Source organism: Thermomyces dupontii (genome assembly GCF_041956625.1).
Source record: "Thermomyces dupontii strain NRRL 2155 unplaced genomic scaffold VTN31scaffold_3, whole genome shotgun sequence".
NCBI lineage: Eukaryota > Fungi > Ascomycota > Eurotiomycetes > Eurotiales > Trichocomaceae > Thermomyces > Thermomyces dupontii.
Window position 1 is genome coordinate 594,533 of NW_027192309.1, and position 25,228 is coordinate 619,760.

A 25,228-nucleotide genomic window follows, 5' to 3' on the forward strand; every position below is an offset into this window, starting at 1 on the left:
GTAGATAATAATGATTGTTGAATACTCGGACTTGATATGAAAGCTGATAAAGTTCCAATTTGATTTCCACCATGAATGGATGTAAATTAACAGAAGATTCAGAACGAAGGGAGTGTAAAACGATTAGATCAGTAGCCATCATCCTTCCCTTCTCCACACTATTCTCCGTGCGAAATCAACCGCTGTGGCCCATGAGGCTGTTCTTTTCGGTTTCACAGGCCGCATCGGTGCCGCATCAGGGCATTCGACCGCGCTTGATGTAACAGTGGCAACGGTCTCTGCGGAGAGCTTGTCGGCCGTTTTCTTTTGTTGCTTCGTTTCTGGTACCATGGCGTTTGACTGCACAATCACTGCCATCTGTCCCGCCAGGGTTGGATGCTCGATCAAATCATCCAGGCGTACCTTGAATTTTTCCTGCTCCAGAAGCCAGGCCACCTGCGCCAGACCGACCAGGTCACCACCGAGATCGAAAAATGACGAGTCGGACTTGATGAGCGGGGGTTGCTTGGCGTCGTAGAGGACTTCTTCCCATGTTCGGCGCACAATGTCGGAGAGGATCACGACCTCGGTTTGATTGAGACGGGAGAGTTGCGATACCCTGAAGGCCCGGTCATCGAGGAGCCCGATCCGTCCCTGGATATGCTGCGTCGGTAGGGATGCGAGTGCGTCGGGACTGGGCAGCGCCATGCCGGGATTCCGGGTGATGGTTTCGGCAACGTCGCAGACCATATGTAAGACGCGCTCTGCGAGGGACGAGGATATCCCTTCCTCGGGCGAGAACGATAGGACGATCTCAACCTGTTCGCGATCAATTGACCGGGAGTTGAGGCTGAAATCGGCCAAGTCCTCGTCGCTGCCCATGCCCTTGATCTGATAGGTGTTCTCCCCCAGTTGTATCTCGTTCGTCAAGGCGGCACTGTCATGTTGCGTGAGCGTCGTGAAGTTTGTCCAGTTTGGCCAGTCCGTGCATTCCTTGATGATCTGACGAAATCCGAGCATCTCGTACGGCATGTTCGCGACTTGCTGATCCTGGATGTGACGGACAAGATCCAGCGCGGTCCATCCGTCTCGTAACTGCACGCGGACAGGAACGACGTTGATGCAGGGCCCAACCATAGTCTCCACTCCGGAAATGCCGGGGGTGTTGCGGCCACTGATGGTGTGTCCAAAGACAACGTCAGACGTGCCGGTGATTCTCGCCATCGTAAGTGCCCAAGCTGCTTTGATGACCGTCGCCGTGGTGATGTTGCCATTGGCCATCGATGGGACTCGCGCCGTTTGCTTCAGAGTCTGCCTGCTTCCCCTTGCCGTTCGGCAGTTGGGCTCTTGGCGGCGGACGACCTCCAACATCCGTGACCCGTTCAGAAGACTTCGCCAATGCTCATAATGATCGGAAGTCACTTGCCGTGCCGTCTCACGAACATAATTCGCGAATGACGCAGTCGAGGGTATCGGCCCTCCTTCATACCCCGCTTTGATCGCGGACAGGATTCTCGGTAAACAGACACCGTCGTACTGGGCGTGCGAGAGGCGTATCAGAATTCGGTGTTGATCAGTATTCTTCGCCTTCAGAACAATGAAACGCACGAACGGTCCTCCTTGTCGGATCCCATTTTCGACATCCTGACGCTGCAATACGGCGGTGAATTCATCCAGACTCTCACTTGTTTCATAGACAGTGAACTCTGGACGTAATTTTCTCAGAATCACCTGAAGGAAGCGACCTTTGGATGCAACAAAGACCGTCCGAAGTATGTCAAACGCCTGAACAACGCGGAAGCAGCTGTTTTTCAGACGCCGAATGTCCAATGGGCCGCGACCATCAAAGTAAAAGTAGTTCAACATCCAGCGAGATTCAAGCAGAGAGCCGGTAAGAGCAAGAGCCTGGAAGTCTGTGACAGGCAGGATATCTGCGAAACCACCTCTGAAGACACCCACTCTAGGACAAATGTACTGCTGTAGGAACGCATCGTCGATGTTTGCCGCCTTTAGCAACGCAAACCTTTCGTACATGTCCGTATTTGCCATGAGAGACGTGGCTTGGCCGTCGCTGTTGTTTAAGTTGGCGTCTATCATGTAACTCAGCTCACTCGCTGAATGAATTATTCCCACCATGTCCTCGAACACCGGATTCCGGAACACGTCGGCCACAGTGAGCACCAGGCCTTCATCGCGCGCATCGCCAACTAGACCCATCGCTGTAATGCTGTCTGCACCCAATCTGAAGAAGCTGTCACTCCGTGAGATACTCTCCGGTGGTAGTCCGAGCTTCTGGCTCCAAAGACGTAGTAGCCTCTGTTCGATTTCCAGGCGTCTGCTTTGCGGGCCAGTATCTGTGGCATCACTATCAACGTCATCCTTGTTGGAGGACTCGGATAGCGTTGAGGAAACGTCTGCATCTGGTGGAGTCTCATTGGTGACATCTGCCAGGTTTCTCGTGACAGCTTCGGTCACAAGGCCATTGTTCGACGGCAATCCAATGTGACTCAGAACTTCTCTGACAACGGTACGGATCCTTTCATCGATGAACTCCCGTAATTCCTCGGATGCAAGTAGTTGCTGAAGGCTTTGTCCTTGATCGTAGCCTTGGTTGCTGGTTTGAGGCTCAGAGCTGGCCTTTCTGCGCCGGATGATCGCATCAAAATCCACCTGGGACACGATCTCCATGGGATCATCAATGAATGCCGCGAGACACTTGGCCAGGTCATCCGAGATGGCTGCAACTTGGGCGGCAGAGAACATGTCTGTCCAGAATCGGAACAGAACTGCCTCATCGCCTTTTCTGGTTTCTATATTCAGACTCAACGCGAACTAAGAATGTAATGTAGTTGTTAGTCGACTCTGACCTCCGAGTGTTTTGTCGACCACCTTACCTCGCTTGGATCCTGCGCACTTCGAGCCAGGAAAATCAAGGAGTCATCTCCAGATCCATCGCCACTCTCCGTATGGTTTTGAATCGAAAGAGCAGTGTTGAACAGCTGCTTGCCTTGCAGGCCCAACTCATGCTGAACTTGCGCCAGAGAGCACCGCTGGTGAGAAATGCCGCTGAGGTAGTCTTTCTGTACTCGACTAGGAATCTCTGCCAATGTCTCTGACGGATTTATTCTGACACGACAGCAGAGGAGGGTGATAAAGACCCCGATTGCTTCCTGGATTCCATTGACAGGAGCATCGCGACCCGCCGACAAATAGCCGAAGCACACATCATCAGAGCCAGTGTACTTGCGTAGAACCAATGCCCAAGCAGCTTGAATGACGTTCGCCAAAGTGACGCCCGTCTTCTCGCAATATCGTAGCAGCTCAGGCCACTGGTCAAAAGCCATCGTGTGCGTTGCTTGCCGTCGTTCACTCTTCGATTCTCGTAACGGAAGATGGCACATCTGAATTCCCTGAAGATACTTCGTCCAATAGGCAACATCTTCGGTTGCCGACTTGCTCTTCATGTACCGTATATAGTCCGAATAGAGAGGCCCGCGGCCATCTGGTAGCCGTCCGTCATAGGCAAGGGAGAGATCTCGTAAGAGGATTCGAATAGATCCTCCATCGATAATGGCGTGATTAATCTCAATCTTGACGATCACTCGCCCCGTGGAGGTTTTGCATACTGTCACTTGGTGTGGCAGCAACTGTTCTCCACTTCTATTTCTCTCGTATAGACTAATTGCCTTGAGTCTGGTATGCATCACCGAGTCGTCGCATTCGATGTAGATGCCACCACTGTCAACGGTACGCAATACAGCCTGGTCCAGGGAGCCCCCTCGATAGGGACTGTTAATGAACACGGTTCGAAGAGCAGCATGCCGATCAACCACCTTCTGCCAACTTTGGAGTAATCGTTTGGGATTTACTTCTTCCACTGCCAGCGTAGCGTCTGATGGTATCGCCGGCTTGACCTCGAAGCTTGCATGGAAGTAGTATGTGCTAGAGTCACGGAATTGACTGAGAAGCATTCCTTCCTGCGTCGGAGAACATGGGTAGATGTCTTCCAGTTGAGCTGGATTGACACCAGCCTCAGGGAGACTCTCCTCGAACAGTCTGCGCAAGTCGTCGTAGTTGATGGGTAGTAGAGGATAGTCACTCAAGGTAGGCCGTGGTTGAGATTCCTTCAGTTCTGCCGCAATCTCTCCAAGCAAATGTTTGCATTCTGATGCCCATCGAGGAATGTCGTTGGCCCGACGCATTCGCGTGTTGTACGTGAAGGAGAATTCAAGTTTCCCACGTTGCACGATAGCAGAGATATCGAAAAGAGCAAGACGGGGAGTGTGAGGACCCATGTCAGCAGAGGTAATGGCTTCTGACTTATTTTCTGCAACTTCGATGTTTTGGAACAGGGAATCGTCTCGCTCAAGATGCTGCATGGCGCCCAAGTAATTGAACAGAATCTCCATTGGCACATCCGACCGCGCTTCTCGAAACCGCTCATCCGGAGAGAGGAACCGATGAGCGAGGTAGCGTTTGGCATTCTCCGCAGCACTGCGTCGTACGTCCTTGACACGTCGAACAGCATCAAGAATATCGTCTACAGTGATTGATCAGTGATGGTACGAAACAGAGGTGATTAGGGTTTAGGGGTAGGGTTATACCTGTCTCCAAAGTCACTTGAAGTGGCGCGATGTTGGTAAACCAACCAACAGTTCTGGACGGATCATGATCGGAATCCCACGCCTCACGCCCATGACTTTCGTTGTATAGAGTGGGCAAGTATCGATCATCGAAGACCCGCCGGAACGAGAGCAATATTGCTGACAGGAAGATGTCAACCGGCTCAGTGCGAAGAGCATCATGACAGTCGGTCATGACCATAGCCGTGATGTCTTCGCCGAGAGTAAACGTCTCTTGTTCCGCAGTCTCAAAGGTGTTTGGAACTCCATCCATTCCCCAGTAACCGACGTTGGCAGGGATTACTTTAAATGGGAGCTGCCCGCCATCCACATCGCGCTTGACATGCTCTGTCTGCAGAGAGCACCATGCCTGGAAGGATAGCGGCTTGCCACCGACGAGAGATCCGGACTCCAGGTAATCTGTCAGATCCTGAATTACGATCCTCCAGGAGACGATGTCGACGCAAAGATGGTGTGCGACCATGAATAGAATCTGGTCGTGGGACTCAATCTCAAACAGATCAGCCAAGAAGACCGGGCCTTCGAAAATGTTCAAGCTCGCTTGGCTTTGGCCCATCAGTGCTGGTACTTCGCGAGTGCTTTTAACGCGATGCACTTGATAGCCGTGCCACGGTTCCTGGAAATGATGATTAACGTTAGAAACGATAGGCTGAGGAGGTGCGGGGTTCTTACGCTCGAGATCCATTGCTCCCAATGTCCATCACTGGATCTCCTGAATCGCGCTCGAAGCATTGAATGCTGAGCCACGACAGCCTTGACAGCCGACCCTAACGTCTCCGGCTCAATGTACCGAGTCAGACGGAGCGAGAAGCTCTGGTTGAAACGGCTCCTTCCGTGATAGTCTGTTGCGGCCTGGAAATAGACTTGCTGAATCGGAGACAGACCAAAAGGCTCATCAACTTTCTCCTCCTCCTCAACAGTGACAACAGCTGACTCGACAGTGCTAGCCAGATGCATGATTGAACTGCTTGTGAGGATGTCGTGAAGGGTGAGCTTCAGGTTATGCCGCCGACCGCGGGATACCACCGCCATAGCAGTGATGCTGTCCCCTCCTTTGCCCATGTCAGGTATTCTGTCATTTTGAGTGGAACTAAGTAGTATACTTACCTTGGCTGAGGAAAGACTGGTCGAGCTTAACATTCTCGACGGGTATATTGAGAACTTGACTCCACAGCTCCCGCAAAATTGCAGTCACTCCGTCGGCAGTGATGTCATTGTCTGATTGGGAAGGCTGGTTGCGCGCGCCCACTCCAATAATTCTCTGATAGACTTCTTCCTGAACTCCTTCCACCCAAGTCTTGACTTTCTTCCTATCGAGCTTGCCAGACACCAACATTGGAAGATTGTTGACCACCGCCCAGGCTTGGGGTACCATGTAAGATGGCAACTGCGAGCTCAAACGAGCCTTGATTTCTGTCAACTCTGAGTTGAGTTTAGGGCTGTTTTCGACCAGCTCGCATGAATTCACGGAGAGAACAGTTTTGTCCGACGACATGGCGTTGATAGACAGAATAGCAATCAGTCGTTTCTTGAAGGGGCCGACCTTGGGCATCGTCACAACGACGTGACGAACTCTCGGGTCGGTTTCAAGACGATGTTCGACCTCTCCTAGATCCAACCGTTGTCCGTTGAGTTTAACTTGATTGTCTTTACGTCCAACATACTCCAGAGATCCATCTGGATTGTACTTGACCAAGTCTCCCGTCAAATGAATTCTTCTCCCCCGGCCCGATTTAGACGGGAAGGATGTTGCCCAAGCAGGATTTTCGACAAAGGCTGCGCGGGTCTTAGCCTCGTCGTTCAGGTAGCCCCTGGCTAACGTGGGTCCTTCCAGTGCCAGTTCACCGACAGCACCCAGAGGAGTGAGAGTGTTGCAATCCTCTGGATCGACAACCCAGGTAAGTGTGGGTTGAGTGCCGTATCCAATGCAAGCGGGCTGTTGACTGGACACATCAGGATTCACAGTCGCTACGACAGAAGCCTCAGACGGGCCGTAGGCATTGATCAAAGAGACCTTGCCAGACCAGCGAGAAATAGTTTCGGGAGACATGGCTTCCCCGCCGCAAACGAGGACCTTCAAACAGGGAACGGTGGAAGCATCAAGCAGATTGGCAACGGACGGGGTCAGCAAAGCCCAAGACACGTTCATACGCTGAATGGCTTCCGCAAGATTCGTAAGACGCTCGTCCTCACTCGGCACGCACACACAGCCTCCGAGAGTCAACGTGCTCAAAATTTCCATTACAGCAGCATCAAAGCTCAGAGACGCAAACTGAAGCACACGACAGTTAGAGTCGATGCGGGTTGTGGGACCGAATGCCATGGAACTGCTAACGAAAGCACGATGTTCGATGGTTATTCCCTTGGCTTTTCCGGTACTCCCTGAGGTAAAGATGGCATATGCAGCATTGGAACTCGTCGCTTCTCCAAGTTGGTCAAATAGAATGCTTGTGAATGGTAGGCGCTGAATCATATGTTTGTCAATCGACACCAAATGACGAACTTTGCCCTGATATCTTGAATAATGTTGTTCCGATACAAGAACAATCGAGGCTCTGAGTTCCTCAAAGATCTCCAGGTGACGCGACAACGGGTGGTTCGGATCGAGAGGAACAAAAGCGCCTCCTGCAATGAGGACTGCCAACATTGCCACGATAGTCCACGCGGACTTGTCGAGACAGAGCGGAACGAAGACTTCCGGCCCAACACCAAGTTGCTTCAGATATACCGCGAGCGATGAAGCATGTGCTTCTAACTCCGCGTACGTAAGCTTATCATCCCAGGAATCAACAGCCGGGGAGTCCGGCCGGAAGAGGCTTTGGCTGTGGAAAATTTCGTGGATGCATTTATCGACAAGCTGAGGTTCGCGCCGATTCCACCACGATATTTCCTCTTTGTCTTCAGGGCTGATAATGTCGACTTGTCCAACCTTGCGAGGTTCGGCCCGGGACGCAGAGCTGAGTTGTTGCAATATATGGGAGAACTGTTTAAGTAGTCTTTCTCCTTCCCACGTTGATATCGTGTTGGCATCATAGTGCATTATGATTTCCACGTTGGTGTTTCTGACCTTGCACTCCACCACCAGAGGGTAAGTGAAGAAATTGCCGATGACTTCATCCTCTTTCACTTCCCAGAGCTCATCATCAAAACCATCCTGCACAGTTTGGACGTCAAGTAAGTTCTGGAAGTCACAGGCAAGAGCGGCACCCTGGCTAAGTCTTCTAATATGCTGCAAGCCGGAGTGCTGATGGGGTATCATTTCCGTAGATTTTCTATGGGCCTCGAGCAAAAACTCATGCATCTCCATCTCGGGATCAACGCGAATGCGAGTCGGAACGGTAGTCAACACGGGGCCAGCGATCTCAGTGACACCCTGTACGTCGACATTTCGACCGATTAGCGTTTCACCAAAGCAGACGTCGTCTGATCCAGTTCGGTTGAACAGTACAATAGCCCACGCTGCTCTGATCAGTGCTGGCATCGTGATATCGAGGCTGGAAAGTGCGCTCTGGGATAGCTCCGACGTATCCGATATTGTCTTCTGTTCGGAACCTTTGTCCGAAGAGGAGTTTGTTGCGCGAGGGAAGGCAACAGGAGAAGCGCCTTCGAGATATGACTTCCAAAATTGATCTGAGGCCGAAACGTCGCGTTGTTGCAGGTAGTTGATGAAGCTCGCGTAGGAGGTAACGCGACTCTTCAAAGCCCTGTTCCAGTAAATGTCTTCAACGCGCTTCAAGAGAATAGACAAGCCCCAGGCATCGTATAGGGCGTGGTGAATGAGCCAGACAAAGTACCGTGCATTCGAGCGCTGATCATGGACGACGGTGAACCGTGACAGAGGAGCACCCTCGGTTTCTGGAACACGCATACGGTCCCTGCTGATATCGCTAAGTCTATCTGCTGTGTGCCAGGTGATATTTTGCTCTTTAAGCACTACCTGGACAAAGTTCGTCGACGCAGTATGGATGATTCGTGTCCGCAGAAGGTCCAACTCATCAACGAGCTGTTGCCAAGCTGCCTGGAATCTGTTGAGATCAACGTCATCAGCGAGTTTGAAGACGTGCTGCGCAACATATGCACCACGTTGCCTCAGGGAGAGGGTGATGAGGCCTTCTTGGAGAGGACTGCAGGGATAAATATCGGCAATCTCGGTCCGATGAACGGCGATCTGAGAGGTAACCTCGTTCAATAATTCGTCAAGCGAGTCAACCCCTTTCAACAAGGCAAATGGTTCCAGCTGCAGTTCGTGTTCTCCGGCAGCTGATTGGCATGCCTCTGCCATATCTTTGAGAGTGGGAGTTTGGAAGATGTCAACCACGCTCAGTGCAATTTCATTGGAGCGAGCCAATGCCACCAACCTCATGGCAGCTAGGGAGTCACCACCAAGCCGGAAAAAGCTGTCTTCGACTCCTATTGCACTCTCTGGGATTGACAGAACAGCCGCCCAGAGTCCCTGGAGAGTTCGTTGCATCTTGTCTGTAGGCGCATGTCGCTTGATTGCAGTGAGCAAAGAATAGGATTTGATGGAGTCTTCCGAGAGAGTTTTCACTTCTTCATGCAACTTGCGCCTATCAAGCTTTCCTGACGATGTCACTGGCAAGGAAGCGACAGGGAAGAAAAACTGAGGCAGCATGTAGGAGGGCAGAATATCGGCCAGTGACTTCTCCAATTTCTGTAAGGTGGCATGGAAGAGCGGATTCATTGGAAGAAGTAAGCGGCCATCAAGTTGGGGTTCACTGTCGACAGGAAGAACAAAAAACATTGCCAATTTTCTTGCTCCAAATTGAGAATCAAGAGCCACCACGTCAACGGCTACTTGCGAATGGTCGGGCAAATGTTGCGTGCATTGAAACTCGATTTCCCCGATCTCGATACGCTGGCCGTTGATTTTGACTTGTCCGTCTGCCCTGGTCAAGTACGTGATGGTGCCGTCGGGATTGTAGCGCACTAGGTCGCCAGTTCGATACATCGGACTTCCCGGCTGAATGATTCCCCGAAAAGCTTCACGCTGCGACCAATGCGGATCGTGTACAAACGACTCATTCGTCTTCTCGTCATGAAGATAGCCACGGCCCACGATGGGACCTTCGATGAGCAATTCGCCGATTGCGCCCACTGGAACAAGACGGTTATAGTCGCGAGGGTCCACAATCCATGCTCGACATCCGACTGCCTTGCCGATATTCGCGGCTTCAGAATTGACAACAGTGCCGTCAGCGGCAACCTTCTCCGATGAACAACTAACCACTGCGCATTCGCTAGGACCGTAAGCAGCATACAAGTTGACCGACTTGGACCATCGCTCAATGCTCGTCTGAGTAAGCTTCTCGCCGCCCATTACCAATACATCCAGGCCGGACATGTTCTCGGGCTTGAGAGTGTTTGCAAGGGAAGGGGTCAACAGCATCCAGTTCGCCTGGTATTTCTTGAGCGCGCTGGCGATATCATTCAGTCGTTCCTCCTCACTTGGCACGCAAACACATCCGCCTTGCATCAAGGTCGTCATGATTTCCATTACACTCGCGTCAAAAGCATAAGACGCAAATTGGAGAGTCCGGGTTCCGGTATTCATCTGAAGAGCATTGCCATGAGCAAAGGAGCTGGTGCATAGCTGAGAATGTTCAATGATAGTTCCTTTTGGCTTGCCAGTCGAACCGGAGGTATATATGATATATGCAGCGCTTGATGGCTTGGCCGGTGTCGTGGATGCGAGGCCAATTTCTGGCAATCTTTCCATGAGTTCTTCATCGACCGTGACCACGGAATTGCAGACCTTTGAGATCTTGGCTTGTTGCTTCCGCGAAGTCAGGACAACGCAGGCATTGACATCTCGTATCAAAGACCGCAAGCGATCCTCCGGATGCGAGGGATCTAGCGACACAAAAGCACCACCTGCCTTTAGCACGGCTAATTGGGCGACAATGATCCATGCTGATTTCTCGAAGAGAAGGGGAACAAACACCTCAGGGCCCACCCCTTGCTGGCTAAGGAAACTCGCAAGTCGAGATGATTTTGCACTGAGATCACGGTACGTGAAACTACCATCCCAAGCCTCGATTGCTTTTGCCGTGGGAGGTTGAGAAGCAACCTGTTCCTCAATCACCTCGTGAACACATCTGTCAATCGCTTCGGGCAGAATGTTGTTCCACCGAGATATACTAACACAGCTGCGATTGCCGAAGGAGTCGATGTCCTTAAGGCGCAAGTCTGGGCGGTTTGTCCTGATAATGCTTGCGACAATGTGGGAGAATGTGTCTGCAATGAATTCCACACTTTCCTGAGAGAGATGATCCGTCCAATAGGTGAAATGCACCTCTATGACCGAGGGGGTCATTTCGACGTTGATACCAAGCTTATATTCACTTGGGTCGTCCGCATAAAACGGTTCAAATGACAAAGCTGGAAGGTTACCCTCTTCGACTAGGTCTCGTCTTTGGAGCGTGAAAACGGTGTCGAACAGCGATGTTTCCGAAAGGCCGAGATCATGTTGAACCTCTGCAAGAGAGACGTACTGATACTCCATGCTTTTAACAAAGTCCTGCTGTGCTGTCTTCAACGCATCCTGAACCAGAATATCATCCTTCAGAATGGCCCTGTAAATAAGCATATTGATGAATGCGCCGACAGCATATTCGATGCCTTGCACTGGAACGTCACGCCCAGAGGTAATGTACCCAAAGCAGATTTCGTCTGACCCAATATAGCACCTTAGCACGAGGCCCCATGCGAGCTGGAGGAGTGCAGAACTTGTGATTCCAACAGTCCTGCAATAGTTCTGCATCTTGGCGAAATCGTCAGTCAAGGTAATCGAATGCGAGCCGAGTACCCTTTCTGAGTTGCTGCCAGCAAGCGACGGAAATTGACAAGGCTCCGTGCCTTTGAGATACTGTCTCCAATATGCGACGCCTTTCTCCTTTGGAAGGGACTGAAGATAAGCAACGAAGCTCTTGTAGAGCGGAATATCAGGAATAGCTGGAGGCAAGTTCACGTAGGCGCGCGACAGGTCTCTCAGAATAATCGGCATGGAAGAGCCATCGAACAAAGCATTCGTAATGTCAAGCCTGCAAATCACCTTGCCCGTCTCACTTCTGCAAATGATAAAGCGATGGGGCGGCTGACCGTCTCGGAAATTAAGGCGCTCAAAAGTGGACAGGATGGAATAAGCGTCGTCCTCGGTGGATGCTATACGGTGCAGCACTCTCGCACGAGTTTCCTTCAGTACCACCTGATCCATCAGCGACATTCCATGGGTACCCTCAACGAAGACTGTCCTCAGCGCAGCATGCCGCCGAATGACTACGTTCCAGGCCTCTTCGAGTTGATTCACGTCGATTGAACCGTGATTGTGAGGTGGTCGCACTTCGAATGTCGCACGATATGAATAAGTCTGCGGGTCTCGTAACTGACTGAGGAGAATTCCTTGTTGCATTGGAGTGCATGGGTAAATTGCTTCCACGTTTTCGAGCGATGTGATGCCGGCATTTGCCAATGCGTCTTTGATCTTCCAGAGACCACCGAACGACAGCGGCAAAAGCCGATAAACCTCCGGATGAACCCTAAAGGCGCCCAACTCCGCATGTCCGGGAATGCTGCAAAGTGCGTGGTGACAATCAACAATCCATTGCTGGATACCGGCCTGTCGCCTCATAGATTTGTTGTAGGAGAACAACAAGACTAAGGACCCTTGGATGACTGCTGCGGAGACATCGATCAATGCAAATCGAGGGACTCGGGACCCGATATCGAAATGCGCGTTTATTGCTTGACCAGTACCATCAACGGGCTCCAGGATGACATTCGCATCGTCTGACTTCTTGTGCTGTCCAAGGTAATTGAACATGATTTCCATCGGCCAATGGTGTCCATACTTCTGGCTGCCATCCCAAGTCAGAAAACGCTGCGCGAAGTACGATGCACCCTTTTCAGGCATCCTCCTGCGTAAATCATGAATCCAGATGATAGACTTGAGTAGGTCCAAATCATCCTTGATCATGACCTGTGGAGGGAGGTGGACGGGGCTCAAAGTAGTGAACCACCCAACCGTGCGTGAGAGATCGATATCTCCGATGCAAGGTTCGCGACCGTGGCCTTCATTGTAGATTGCTGGCGTGGGGCGATCGGGGAATGCATGAGTAAAAGACACGAGAAGTACCCCAAGCAGCACATCAACAATATCGACCTGGAGAAGTTCCTGAGTTGCACTGAGAAGTCGATCGGTTGCAACCAAATCTAGCTTTACTTCTTCCACAGTGACATCTCCATGGTGATTTGTCAACCCTTCCATGCCCCAGTAGGCAAGATCTGCCACTGGAACGTCGTCTAGAGGAAGTGCTTGCACAGATCGACTGCGTTTAGCATACTCTTTTAGACCTTGACACCATTTTTGATAGGACATTCCCCGGGTGATATGTTTTTCTTGCAGAAGATCATTGAGGTCCTGCACGATGACGCTCCAGGATACCATGTCGACCACCAGGTGATGCGCACAAATGAACAGTTGAGCCATTTCGGAGTGTTCAAATAAAACGGCAACAAAGGCAGGCCCGTCGACCACATTTACTTGTTTTTGGGCCATTTCAATCTCGAGCGAAAGATCCTCAGGACGGTGAGAGCTGAACGAATAGAACAGGTAGGAGCCACCGATGTCCCGCAGTATATACTGCTTCCACACGCCATTTGCGTCCCTGATGAACCGAGCCCGAAGCATAGAATGAGTATTGACCAAGGTGCTCAGAGCAGTCCGTAATGAACCCTCTGACACTGGCCTCTTGATTTGCAGGAGCATGCTTTGGTTGAATTGCGTTGTCTGGGCTTGCATGCACTTGAAATATAGACTCTGGATCGGGGACAAATCAAACTCACAGTCGTTCTCTTCATCAACGGCTTCCATCTTGGGTTGCTTCACGAGCGATGCTAATTGTCGGATGGATTCGCAGGTGATGATATTCTCAACAGTAATGCCAATGCCCTCATGCCGACATTTAGATGCGACTGCCATGGCCGAGATGCTGTCACCGCCCTGTAGCCGAACGCCAGACCCGTCAATGGGATACATCTAAGACGATAACTATCGAGGTAAACTCACCAGGTGAATGAAGGACGTGTCGAGGTTGATTTTCTCGGTAGGCATTTTCAGAACTGATGCCCAGATGGCTCTTAACCGAGCCTCTGTTTCCGTAATCACCACGACACTGTTATTGAATTCAGTCAATTCTTCCACTGTCATGATCTTTTGGTAGGTCTCATCATCAATATCCTCGAGGAATCGATTGATCTTTCTTCGATCGAGCTTTCCAGAGGGTAGCAGAGGCAATTGTCGAGTTATAATCCAAACTGACGGGACCATGAATGCCGGCAGAAGACCACGCAGTCTTTCTTGGACTAAACGCAGTGCCTGGCGTCCGTGTTTCGTAGTAACCAGTGCCATCTCCTGAAAATCGGATGCGCCATCATCGAATTCTCTGAGCGACAGTACAGCAACCAGCCGTTTTTCACACTGCCCTCTTGTCGGTAGAGCAACGCAAACGTTGAGAATTCGACGGTCTGCATTAAGATGATGCTCAATCTCCTCGATCTCGAATCTTTGACCGTGGAGTTTGGCTTGTCGATCCTTTCGGCCAACATACAACAGTTCACCTGAATTGTCAGGCGCATATTTAACGAGGTCTCCTGTCTTGTACATCCGGCGATTGTTGGATGATGTCGTGGAGCTCCATGTTGGATTCGTAATGAAAGCCTCGGCGGTTTTCTGCTCATTGTTGAGATAGCCTCGTGAGAGTGTTGGTCCCTCCACTAGCAGTTCGCCAACAGCACCGATTGGTACCAACCGGTTGTGGTTGTTTGGGTCAACGATCCAAGCTGCTCCAATCGGCGAACCAATGTTGAATGGGCTGGTGTCCAACGTCATGTGTTGCTTAGCTGCGGCCGCAACTGAAGTTTCGGTCGGGCCATAGCCATTAACGAGATTAACCTTGTCAGCCCAAGTAGAGAGATGGTTCGGTGACATGGGCTCTCCAACCAGACCCAAGCATTGCAGACTAGGCACATCCGAAGGCTGAATCATTTGTGCCATAGTAGGCGTCAAAAAAGCTGTGTCGACGTCCATGTCGTTGATGAATTTGGCAAGGTTATTTAGACGAACAGTCTCATCAGGAATGCAAACACAGCCGCCAACCACCATTGTAGTCAGAGTCTCCAGGATGCTTGCATCGAATGTGTACGACGCGAACTGCAAGACCCGAGATGTTTGCTTGATCCCAAAGGCCGGTCCATGTTTCGATGCTCCGGAGCAAAAGGCGGCGTGCTCGACTGGGTTGATATGATTAGCAAACGGACCAACTTCGACTTTCGTTACTCTCTCAAAACTTACTGACGCAACCCTTTGGCTTCCCCGTGCTGCCAGAAGTAAAGATAACGTAAGCCGGGCGCAACACCTCACACAGTTCCAATGGCGTGGCTCTTGGGAGCTGATTGAGCCGCGCCATGTCGATTGGCAGAACATGTTTCACATCGTCATGGAACAGAGACGCATAGCGAGGTGAGCATAATACCAGGTCGGCCCCAACGTCGTCAATCATCTCCCGGCGACGAGACGTTGGGTGTCGAGGATCAATTGGAACGAATGCATGCCCAGCTCTCAATATTGCAACCATAGCAATTGCCGCACACGCCGATTTCTCGAAGCAGATTGGGATGAACGTTGTCTCCTTCCCCCTCAATGGGGCGTATTTTCGGATATCATGCGCAAGTGCTGTAGAATACTCGAAAAGCATTCGATAAGTCAAGGAACCATCCCATGCAGATATAGCCATGGCGTCTGGACGAGCTCTGGTATGATCATCAATCAAGTCATGGACACATCGGAAGACAGCATTTGTAGAGTCTCTGTTCCATGCTTCGATTTGTGCGAGGTCCTCTGGTCCCACCAGTTCAAGAGAATTGACAGGTAGGTCCAAGTTGTTAACAGAGCTCAAATTAGACATGATGATCTCGAAATGCTTGATTATCCGCATGAGCTGGATTGAAGAAAGAATCTTGTCATCATAATGGACTTGAACGTCCAAAGTTGAACCATGAATTGTGCACGAGACATTAAGCGAATAGGAGAAGAAATCATGGACGCCCGAATTGACGTCGACGAGATGCAAAAGTTCACGGGCGTCGTTCTCGTCATGATGTGCGATAGCAAAGATGCTCTGGAACTCGCAAGCTAAGTTTGCGTCCGGGCTGATGGTCTTGATTTTCTGCAGTCCTGTAAACTGGTACGAAATCACGGACGTCGCTTGCAGCTGAACGTCTCGCAACATCTCATCCACTCGCTTTTCGCCACTAATGCGTATCCTCATTGGTACCGTTGCCAGCGTCGGCCCAATCACCTCGGCAATACCAGAGATAGCAGCATCTCGTCCCGTCAAGATTTCCCCGAAGATGACATCATCCGTTCCTGAATACACTGAGATTGTCAGGGCCCAAGCAGCACGGATGAACGAGGGTAGCGTGACTTCAGGTATAGGGGATCGATGAAGCTTTAGTGAGACAGAGGCTTGACTCATCGGCGATGGTTTTGACGACGGTGATGGAGAAGGAGGGAAAATGGCGGCCGCCAGGCCATCAAGTCTCTCTCTCCAAAAAGCGGTAGCTTGATCCGCATCCACGTTGATCACATGCTTTATGAAACGAAGGAAGGAACGCTCCGTCTTGAGATCGGGGGCATTCTCAACGTCGTAGAGCGTTTTCACTTTGTGCAGAATGAGAGGTAAGCTCCATCCATCGTAAATAGCATGATGAGCAATCCAAACAAATTGTGGACAATCCGTATCTTCACCGACAACGACGAACCGACACAGGGTCCCTCCATTGCTTTGTGGCAGCTGCGAAAATGAGTTTGGGAGCGACTCAACGTCAGGTGCCGATGACCACTCAAGATCCTGCTTTATAACTGCTTGATAGAAGTCGCCCGATTTGGTATGAACAATCCTGGTTCTTAGGATGGGCTCCTGTTCAGCGACTCGTTGCCATGCTGTTTTCAATCGATTGATGTCAACATTGCGAGGCAAGTTGTAGACGTTCCGCGTCACGTATGAGCCTGGTTTCGTGTTCGAAAGCGCAATCAGTCCCTCTTGGAAAGGAGTGCATGGATATATATCTTCGATTGCATTAGTAGGCACCAAACAAATCTCGGACGTCTCTTGCTTGAGATCTTCGAGGGAGATGGATTCGTTGAGCAACGAAAATGGCTCGACAGACGAGGTCAATTCACCAAGGGCAACGGCGGACAGTCCTTCTATCTTGAGAGCCATATCGGAAAGCTTTGGTGATTTAAAGATCTCTGCTACACCAAGGGAATAGCCCTCCTGGCGCGCGAGAGCAACGAGCCTAATGGCGGATATTGAATCACCACCGCAGTTAAAAAATGAATCTTCAGCACTAATCGTAGAAGGCTCCAAACCCAGAATGCTGGCCCAGAGTTTTTGTAGGATCAATTCCGACTCAGTAGCGGGAGGTCTTCCATGTGAGCCGCCCAACCTATAGGACCACGCATTATCTGCCAGAAGGCTTTGGGCGGTTTCGCGCAAAACTCGACGGTTGAGCTTCCCAGAGCTAGTCATTGGCATCGCTGAAACAGGGAGATAGAAATTGGGCACCATGTAACGTTGCAACTGGGAGCTCAGAACAGTCTTGAGCTCCACGGCGAGGGCCCGAAACTGATCAGACATCGGTATAATCAGCCTGGCACCGGCTGTGTTATTGTTGAGGCAGATGAAAGCAACCAGGGCTTTTGAGCCCTTCCCGGAAGGGCTCACAACATCGACTGCGCAATGACTATCAGACGGCAAAGCTGCGCGAATCCGATGTTCGATTTCCCCCAGCTCAATTCGTTGTCCATTCAGCTTGACCTGATTATCTTTGCGTCCAAAATACACGATAGAACCATCCAAATTGTATCTGACGAGGTCGCCGGTCTTGTACATCCTCCGCACCGTGGACTCAGAGGAGTTTGCCATTCCCTTCTCCTGAAGCTTGACGATAAACGCGGGATTCTCGATGAAACTCTCCTTTGTCTTCTCGACGTTGTTTAGATAGCCTCTTGCAACAATAGGGCCTTCGATGAGGAGTTCTCCGACACAACCAATTGGAACCAAGCAATTATGGTCATCGGGGTCAACTACCCATGAAATGCTGCCGATTGCTTTTCCAATTGTAGCAACATCGTCAGATACTGTGACACCGGGATTGTGACAGCAATTTACGGAGCACTCCGTGGGCCCATAGAGGTTGTGAAGAGTCAGAACATCACACCAAGTGTCTCTGATCTCCCTGGTCAGCGCTTCGCCGCCAATCACGAGATCACGGAGGTTTGGGACATCGCATGGCTGTAGAAAAGCAGCAACCGTTGGAGTCAGATCTGCGAAATTGACATTGAGGTCGTTGATGACTTTCGCCAGATTGTTGACTCGGTCGTGCTCCGTAGGAACGCAGACGCAGCCTCCTCTCATCAGGGTAGTAAACATCTCCTCCAAACTGTTATCGAACGAGTAGGACGCAAATTGCAGAACTCGAGATTCTGGGCCAATCCCGAGCGCATTTCCATGAGCCTCGCTGCTTGTCACCAGATTACGATGTTCAAGGACAACGCCCTTAGGCTTTCCGGTGCTCCCCGAAGTAAAGATGATAAATGCTGCATTGTCCGGGTTTGCTCTGCTCAGGATTGCTGAATCAGGCTTAGGGAGCCGTTCAAGAAAAGATGTGTCAACGGGAATCACGCAAGGAACAGCATCTTTAAGAAGACTGGCATGCGCAGGAGAGCTCAGTACTACTCTTGCACCAGTTTCAATGGCTCGAAACTCGAGAGCGTCCTTTGGGTGACCGATATCCAACGGCACGCAGCCTCCGCCAGCCTTGAGGACCGCAAGCATAGAGATAACTGCGTAGGCAGATTTCTCAAAGCAGATTGCAACGAAAGTCTCCGGCCCAACGCTGAACCCGGCCAAGTAATGAGCCAACTTCGTCGAAAGCTCGTTCACCTGATCGTATGTAAAGTCTCCATCTTTCGAGCAAATTGCCCGTGAGTTCGGGTGGAGCTCCACCTGCTGTTCGAAGACTTCGTGAATGCATCGGTCGATGGCGTTTGGTATGTGGCTGTTCCAACTGCTGATTTGCTGAAGATTCTCATCACCGATAAACATCAGCTCCCCGACGGGCGCATCGAAGTTTTCGATAATGTTGTCAACAGCTTTGATGAAAGTTCCGGCAATGTTGACCGCCTGCCCATCTGAAACGTTATCGGTCCAGTAGTCTAAATCGATTACTGCGTCCATGTCCGAAGTCTCGACGTTCAAAGTGACCGCGTATTCTGTAGGGTCATGCAGTCCAGCACATTCGGAGAACTCTATACTTGGCTGTCTCGTCTTCTCCACTGGTGGGAGTCTTCGGAACGAGAAGCAGGTATTGAAAAGCGCAGCCCCAGATAGACCCAAAGCGTGCTGAACTGTGGCAAGGGAGGTATGTTTATATGGAAGACTCGTGACAAAGTCTTCCTGAATCCGGCGTAGTACCTGGCGCAGAGTCATATGAGAAGGGATGCTTGCGCGACAAGCCACCATGTTGATCATCGGGCCGACGATATTATCCACTCCATCAAGTGGAACATCGCGTTCAGACGACAGATACCCGAAGCAGACATCTTCCGAGCTAGTGAAGAATCGTAAGGTCAAGGCCCAGGCCGCAAGAAGAGTGTTGGCCACTGTCAAGCCATTTTGATCGCAGGTAAGCCGTAGACGTCGGAAGTCACCGAACCTAAGGCGCAACGAACGATACTCTTTTCCAGTGGCTTGAACATCAACTAGAGGAGGGACATGGCATGGTTCCAAATCGACAAGATACGATTTCCAGAATTGGATGCTGTCCTCTTCTGACCGTGTCTCCAGATAGGAGATGTATCTGCTGTAAAGTGGCTTCGGATTCTGGGGAAGACATCCACTGTAAGCCAGCTCAAGGTCCTTCAGGATGATCGACATTGACGCCCCGTCCATGATAACATGACTCATCTCAAGTCTGCAGAAAACTTTACCAGCAGCGGTCAAGCAGATGCTGAACTTATGAGCCGGTTTATGTTCACTGATCTCGAGGGGATGCATGTCAAACGTGGAAATAACATCGCGCTCGTCAAGGCAATGAAGGATCGAAGGCGAACAGTCATATTCACGAAGAACTATTTGAGAGTACAGCTGGCCAGCGGTGACATTCTCCGTGATCACTGTGCGCAGCATGGCGTGGCGATCCACGACCTGCTGCCAGGCTTGGGCAAGTTTCTGAACGTCGACCTCTCCAGAACTTGCCTTGATTTGGTAGGTTCCACGAACTGTATAGAACGACGGATCCCGCGTTCTCGAAATCATGAGTCCTTGCTGCATTGGTGAACAGCCGTAGATGTCCTCGATGCTGCTTAGTGACGACACCCCCATTAATGGAAACATGCGAGCTTCAAATGCAGAAAGTTCCGTACTGCTCATGGATGGGGCTGAAAAATCGCTCACTGTCTTGCGAGGCCGGACAGAAGCGAGTACCGATGGCATTTCCGTCAATGTCTTGTGGCATAGTGCAATCCATTGTCTGATTCGGTCTTGATGCCGAATCCTACCGTTGAAAGAAAAAGTGAACCTCAACGTATCACGGTCAACAACGGCAGAGATCTCGAACAGACCAAACCGAGGTGTTTCTCGCGCAAAGTCAGCAGCACCGCCGCCCTGAGTCGTTTCGCCTGCGAGTCCTTCCACGGGCTGGAACAAAGCGTCTTTCCTTTCCAGCTGCTGATATCTTCCTAAGAAGTTGAATGTTATCTCCATTTGCCGATATGTCTCGCTAATCTTTTCACCAAGGAGCTTGCTGGTGAAGTAAGCTCTGCCGTTATCCTTTGCCCGTCTGCGACGATCCTTCACATGTATCAGTGTTTCAATTAGATTGCTCAGAACCGCCTCCTGCGCGAAGATAGGAAATATAGTCGTGAACCAGCCGACTGTCCTGGAGATATCGATAGATTCATCCCACACTTCTCTTCCATGCCCCTCATTGTAAATGACAGGGATGGTACGATCCGGGAAAGTAGCACGAAACGAGTACAGCAGAGCAGAGACCAGCAAATCAACGGTCTCTGTTCGCAGAGGCCGATTGGCTTCAGTTAGCAGCGACGACGTAACTTCACGATCGAGTTGAAATCCATGGCAGACAACATCGCCATAGACGTTTGGCAAATCTGACATGCCCCAGAATGACCAATCACAAATAGGAACCTGCTCGTCCGCATTGGTTTGCTTGCTGCTGGTATTGAACTCGGACTGTAGCTGACACCAAAGTTGGAATGGCAAGGTGGTTCCCGGAAGAGATGGACCTTGACATAGCAACAGCTCCAATTCCTCCAGAATCACTCGCCATGACACCAAGTCAACCACCAAGTGATGAGCAATCATAGATAGCAAGAGCCCATCAGTTGGAACATGGAATAGGTCAACCGCAAGAACAGGCCCAGTGAGAGCGTTGAGCGTGGTTTGACTCTTGGCAATGACCTCTTTGACTTGATCTCGACTGTGCAAATTGTGGAGATTAAATCGATACGACCCGGCATCATCCATGGTGATCCGCTGTTCCCACTTGTGCTCTGCTTCGATATATCGAAACCTGGCCCGCAACATTGAATGACGGGTAATTATCTGCAAGAGGGCAGAGTGCAGTTCGGTCTCGTCGATATCGCGGCAAACCCGAAGGAAGAAGCTTTGATTGAAGTGTCCGTTGGCATCGTTTCGTACTTCGAAATGAAGGCGCTGTATTGGGGATAAATCAAAAGGAACTTCCACATCCTCCTTGTAGTCGACCTGTCGTTTCACAAGTCTCACACTGGTCGCAAGTTCTCGAATTGATTTACTTCGGAGAATTTCCTGCACAGTCAAACCCAAGCCACTGAGCTTGCATTGATTCATGCATGACATTGCAGTAATGGAGTCACCTCCCATGCTTAGGAAGCCATGTTCTAAGCTAGTCCGCTCCAATGGGATGTTGAGAACATAGCTCCAGATTTCTCGAAGTCTTCGTTCCACATCTGTCATTTTTGTTTCCTGCACATCAGAAGCCCCAGGATGGGCTTTGATGATGGCATCTTGCTGGACAGTCTCCAGCCATTGGAGAACAGATCTCCGATCGAGTTTGTTGGATGTGAGAACGGGTAATGCTTCAACGCATAGCCAGACTGAAGGCACCATGAATTCTGGCAAAACCAATTCCAGCCTTTTCCGAATCTCTGCGATAATTCTTTTCATCCCCGGTTGCTCCAGTAGTCTCAAGGTCGTCGGCGTAACCGGTGTTTGCACCAAGCCATCGGCGAGTGTGACGACGGCCACGAGTTTCTGCGCCACAGGACCGGACTTTGGCAGCAATACCAACGCATGGTTTGTGTCGGGATCAGCAGCGATATGCGATTCGATTTCCCCAAGCTCAATGCGCTGGCCATGGAACTTCACCTGCGTATCCTTTCGACCAATGAAACTCAACGAGCCAGCGTCCGAATTGTACCGGACGAGGTCTCCAGTCTTGTAGAATCGACGAGGGCTACCCCTGCTGCTATTTGCCGCCCACGAAGGGTTGAAAATGAACGATTCGCGCGTTTTGTCCGGATTGTTGAGATACCCACGCGCTAGCGTCGGACCCTCCAAGAGAAGCTCTCCCACACAACCGACTGGCACCAAAACATCATGGTTATCGGGATCCACCACCCAACACCGCACTCCGATCGGAAATCCAATATCACGATGATCAGTATTGCGCGTGATTCTGTCGTTGATTGCAGCAACTACCGAGCTCTCTGTCGGCCCGTAGCCATTCATCAATTCCAATTTGGTCACGGTCCAAGTTGCAATGTTCGCTGGTGATAGGGCCTCTCCAGCTAGCACCAGCGTGCGCAGTCCTGGCACATCTGAAGGATTCAAAAATCGGACGAACGACGGCGTCAGAGTCGCATGATTGACATTCAATTCGTTGATCGCTTGCGCGATGTTGTTCAAGCGCGCCTCCTCGTTTGGGATGCAGATGCATGCCCCGTACATCAACGCCGCGAATATCTCGATCAAACTCGCATCGAACGTATGGGCCGCAAACTGCAAAATCCGCGCATTCGCGTCGATTTTATACACGGGTGCATGTGCATGAGCCGATGAGCAGAATGCTTTATGCTCGACGACGGTAGCCTGAGGCAATAATCGTCAGCTCTCAAAGTAACCCTAACCCTAATCCTGACACGATCCCTTGCCACGATAATACTTCAGTTTGTTTCCGAACTTCTTTGTCAACGTACCTTGGGCTGCCCGGTCGAGCCAGAAGTGAAGATCACGTACGCAGCGTTATTGCTGTTGGCAGTAAAAGGAATCCGGGCAGAATTGTCCTGGCATTGGGACAGGAAACCATCGTCCACGGGCAGAACTGTCTGCGCAACTCCCTCCAACCGCAGAACATGCCTTCTTGAACATAGCAGAAGCTTCCCATTGACTGCCTGAATAAGCATTTGGAGTCTCGGTACTGGGTGACTTGGGTCCAGCGGAACACAGGCCCCGCCGGCCTTCAATATGCCGAGCATGGCAACGATGTTCCATTTCTGGGAAACATTAGTACCCTGAATATCGGTCATCGAGGAACGCAACCTACCGATTTGTCCATGCAGAGGGACACTCGAACCTCAGGAGCAACCCCGAGCGCGATCAAGCGGGTTGCGAGCGCTGTTGCCAAATGGTCCAATTCGCCGTACGTGAGGCTACCGTCCCAAGAACAGACAGCTGTCGCCTCCGGGGCTACTCGCACCCGATCTTGAATTATGTCGTGAATGCAGCGATCAACAGTCACTGGAATCTTGGAGTTCCAATGAAGAATCCGATCGTAGTCCTCCTGCGTGAGGAAGACCAGATCGGAAATGGGGGTTCGCGGCGAACACAACAACGTCTGCAGCATTCGACGGTACACCTGGGCAATACGAGATGCGAAGAACGCGGAGATGTCTGGATACCACCATTCGAGGGAACCGTTGAGAGAACCGTCGACCAATTGAAGGAGGACTCGAACAATGCACTGCCGAATAAGAAAGCGAAACATATTGTGTATCTGGGTTGGTCTCACCTTGTCAGGCAACACAATGGTGTTGAGAGCTGCTGCATGGTCCGCATTTTGCGTACCGCTGCTCACTTGCAAGATGATGCTGGTATTGTATGTGACAGGGGATTGCTCCGAATTTCCGGCAGATTTAACCGTGGAGGAATGGAGATACTCATCGGACTTACCGTGAACCTGCTGTAGGACTTCTTCCGCGGAAAGTGTATCGTTCACCTTGACATAGCGCGTCCGTTCTGGTTCTTCTGGTCCAGAACCAGCGACGCCGACCTGGGCATATCCGAAGCATACCTCGTCAAGTCGGGTATAGTGTCGAAGTACCAAAGCCCAGGCGGCTTGTACAATCGCAGGGACCGATTCCGGACTGCGCGCCACAGCCTCGGTGACGGCTGGTAGAACCAGATCCAGTCTAGATGACATGCGATGTTTAGCCAGCGTCGTTGCGCTGCCATCCCGTACGCCCGGGAGATGGCATGCGGTTGCTCCCCGTAAACTGTCAGAGAGCTCAGAAACGCGCTGCGATGCCATAGCTCGTCGACTAGGTATCAAGCTCTCGATACTGGTTAGTCACCGAGCTCCTAGTATGACTCCAGCACGCTTACTTCAAGTCTATTATCTCGAACAACTGAGACCTTAACTGAGCAGAAGACTGAAGAATCAAGCTAGTTGAACTCAGGAGACTTGGGAGATCACGCAAAGGCACTGCTGATGCTGCTCGAGGCTCAGAGGGACATATAGCCAGTGGTAAAAGCTGGGACTTTTTTTTATTCGTGACTATCTATGTGTTCTACACTCTATACCTTCATGATGTGAGTCTTCGGGTCCAAAGATCTAGTCCCACATGGCAGTGGGACATGGGCAATGCAGCCTGCATTGATGGGGCCCATCGGTATATCTCACATGCATACTGATGTCTTCTCAGCTACTGACCACACTTGCAGCCGGAGAAGAAGCGCTCAAAGTAGGTAGCATCATTTCCACAGTCGACCGCAACGTCCAGTCTGAGACAAGGTCTCGGTCAAGATCACTAGCCCCCAGTCCGAGCGGGATGTCCGGCATGACTCTAGCGAGGTCATCAGGGCAACTCATTCCTTATACCGAAGAACTGTCAGAATCTTGGAATCTGAAATGCAATCAGCATACAGGTAGGTGGGTATAGGTACGTACATGACACCTTTAGACTCGCCTAGAAGCTCGAAGACCCATCCAACGCAACGGATGGTCCAGATCATAGCGATTGGCGAATATCTTCTCCGTCTCGTACTCACTGCTGCACAAACGCCATCGATCCATCCGTTGGGGAAAGGGGGAGGGCCCAGCTACAGCAAGACCTATTGGTCCGGGATGTACGCTACAACTAATTCAGGTCCTGTGCGACGTACTTCGCTTGATTTTTCTGGTTTTTGCTGACAGGTGTCCCTGTCGCGTTTCGCTGCGTTTCTATATTCGAAGCGATCTGGGAA

At 51.0% G+C, this 25,228-nt stretch overlaps 1 protein-coding gene across 1 annotated transcript; it reads right to left on the bottom strand.

The window, feature by feature from the left end:
• Positions 1-138: 138 nt before the first annotated feature.
• On the bottom strand, positions 139-22,714 carry VTN31DRAFT_3668 (uncharacterized protein; the record flags this gene model as incomplete). The annotated part of the gene is made up of 7 exons (XM_069403972.1): positions 139-2,811; positions 2,874-4,519; positions 4,584-5,238; positions 5,295-5,674; positions 5,730-13,641; positions 13,708-14,930; positions 14,992-22,714. 7 exons carry the CDS (start codon positions 22,712-22,714, stop codon positions 139-141), a joined length of 22,212 nt encoding a protein of 7,403 aa, XP_069260993.1.
• Between the last annotated feature and the right edge of the window lie 2,514 nt (positions 22,715-25,228).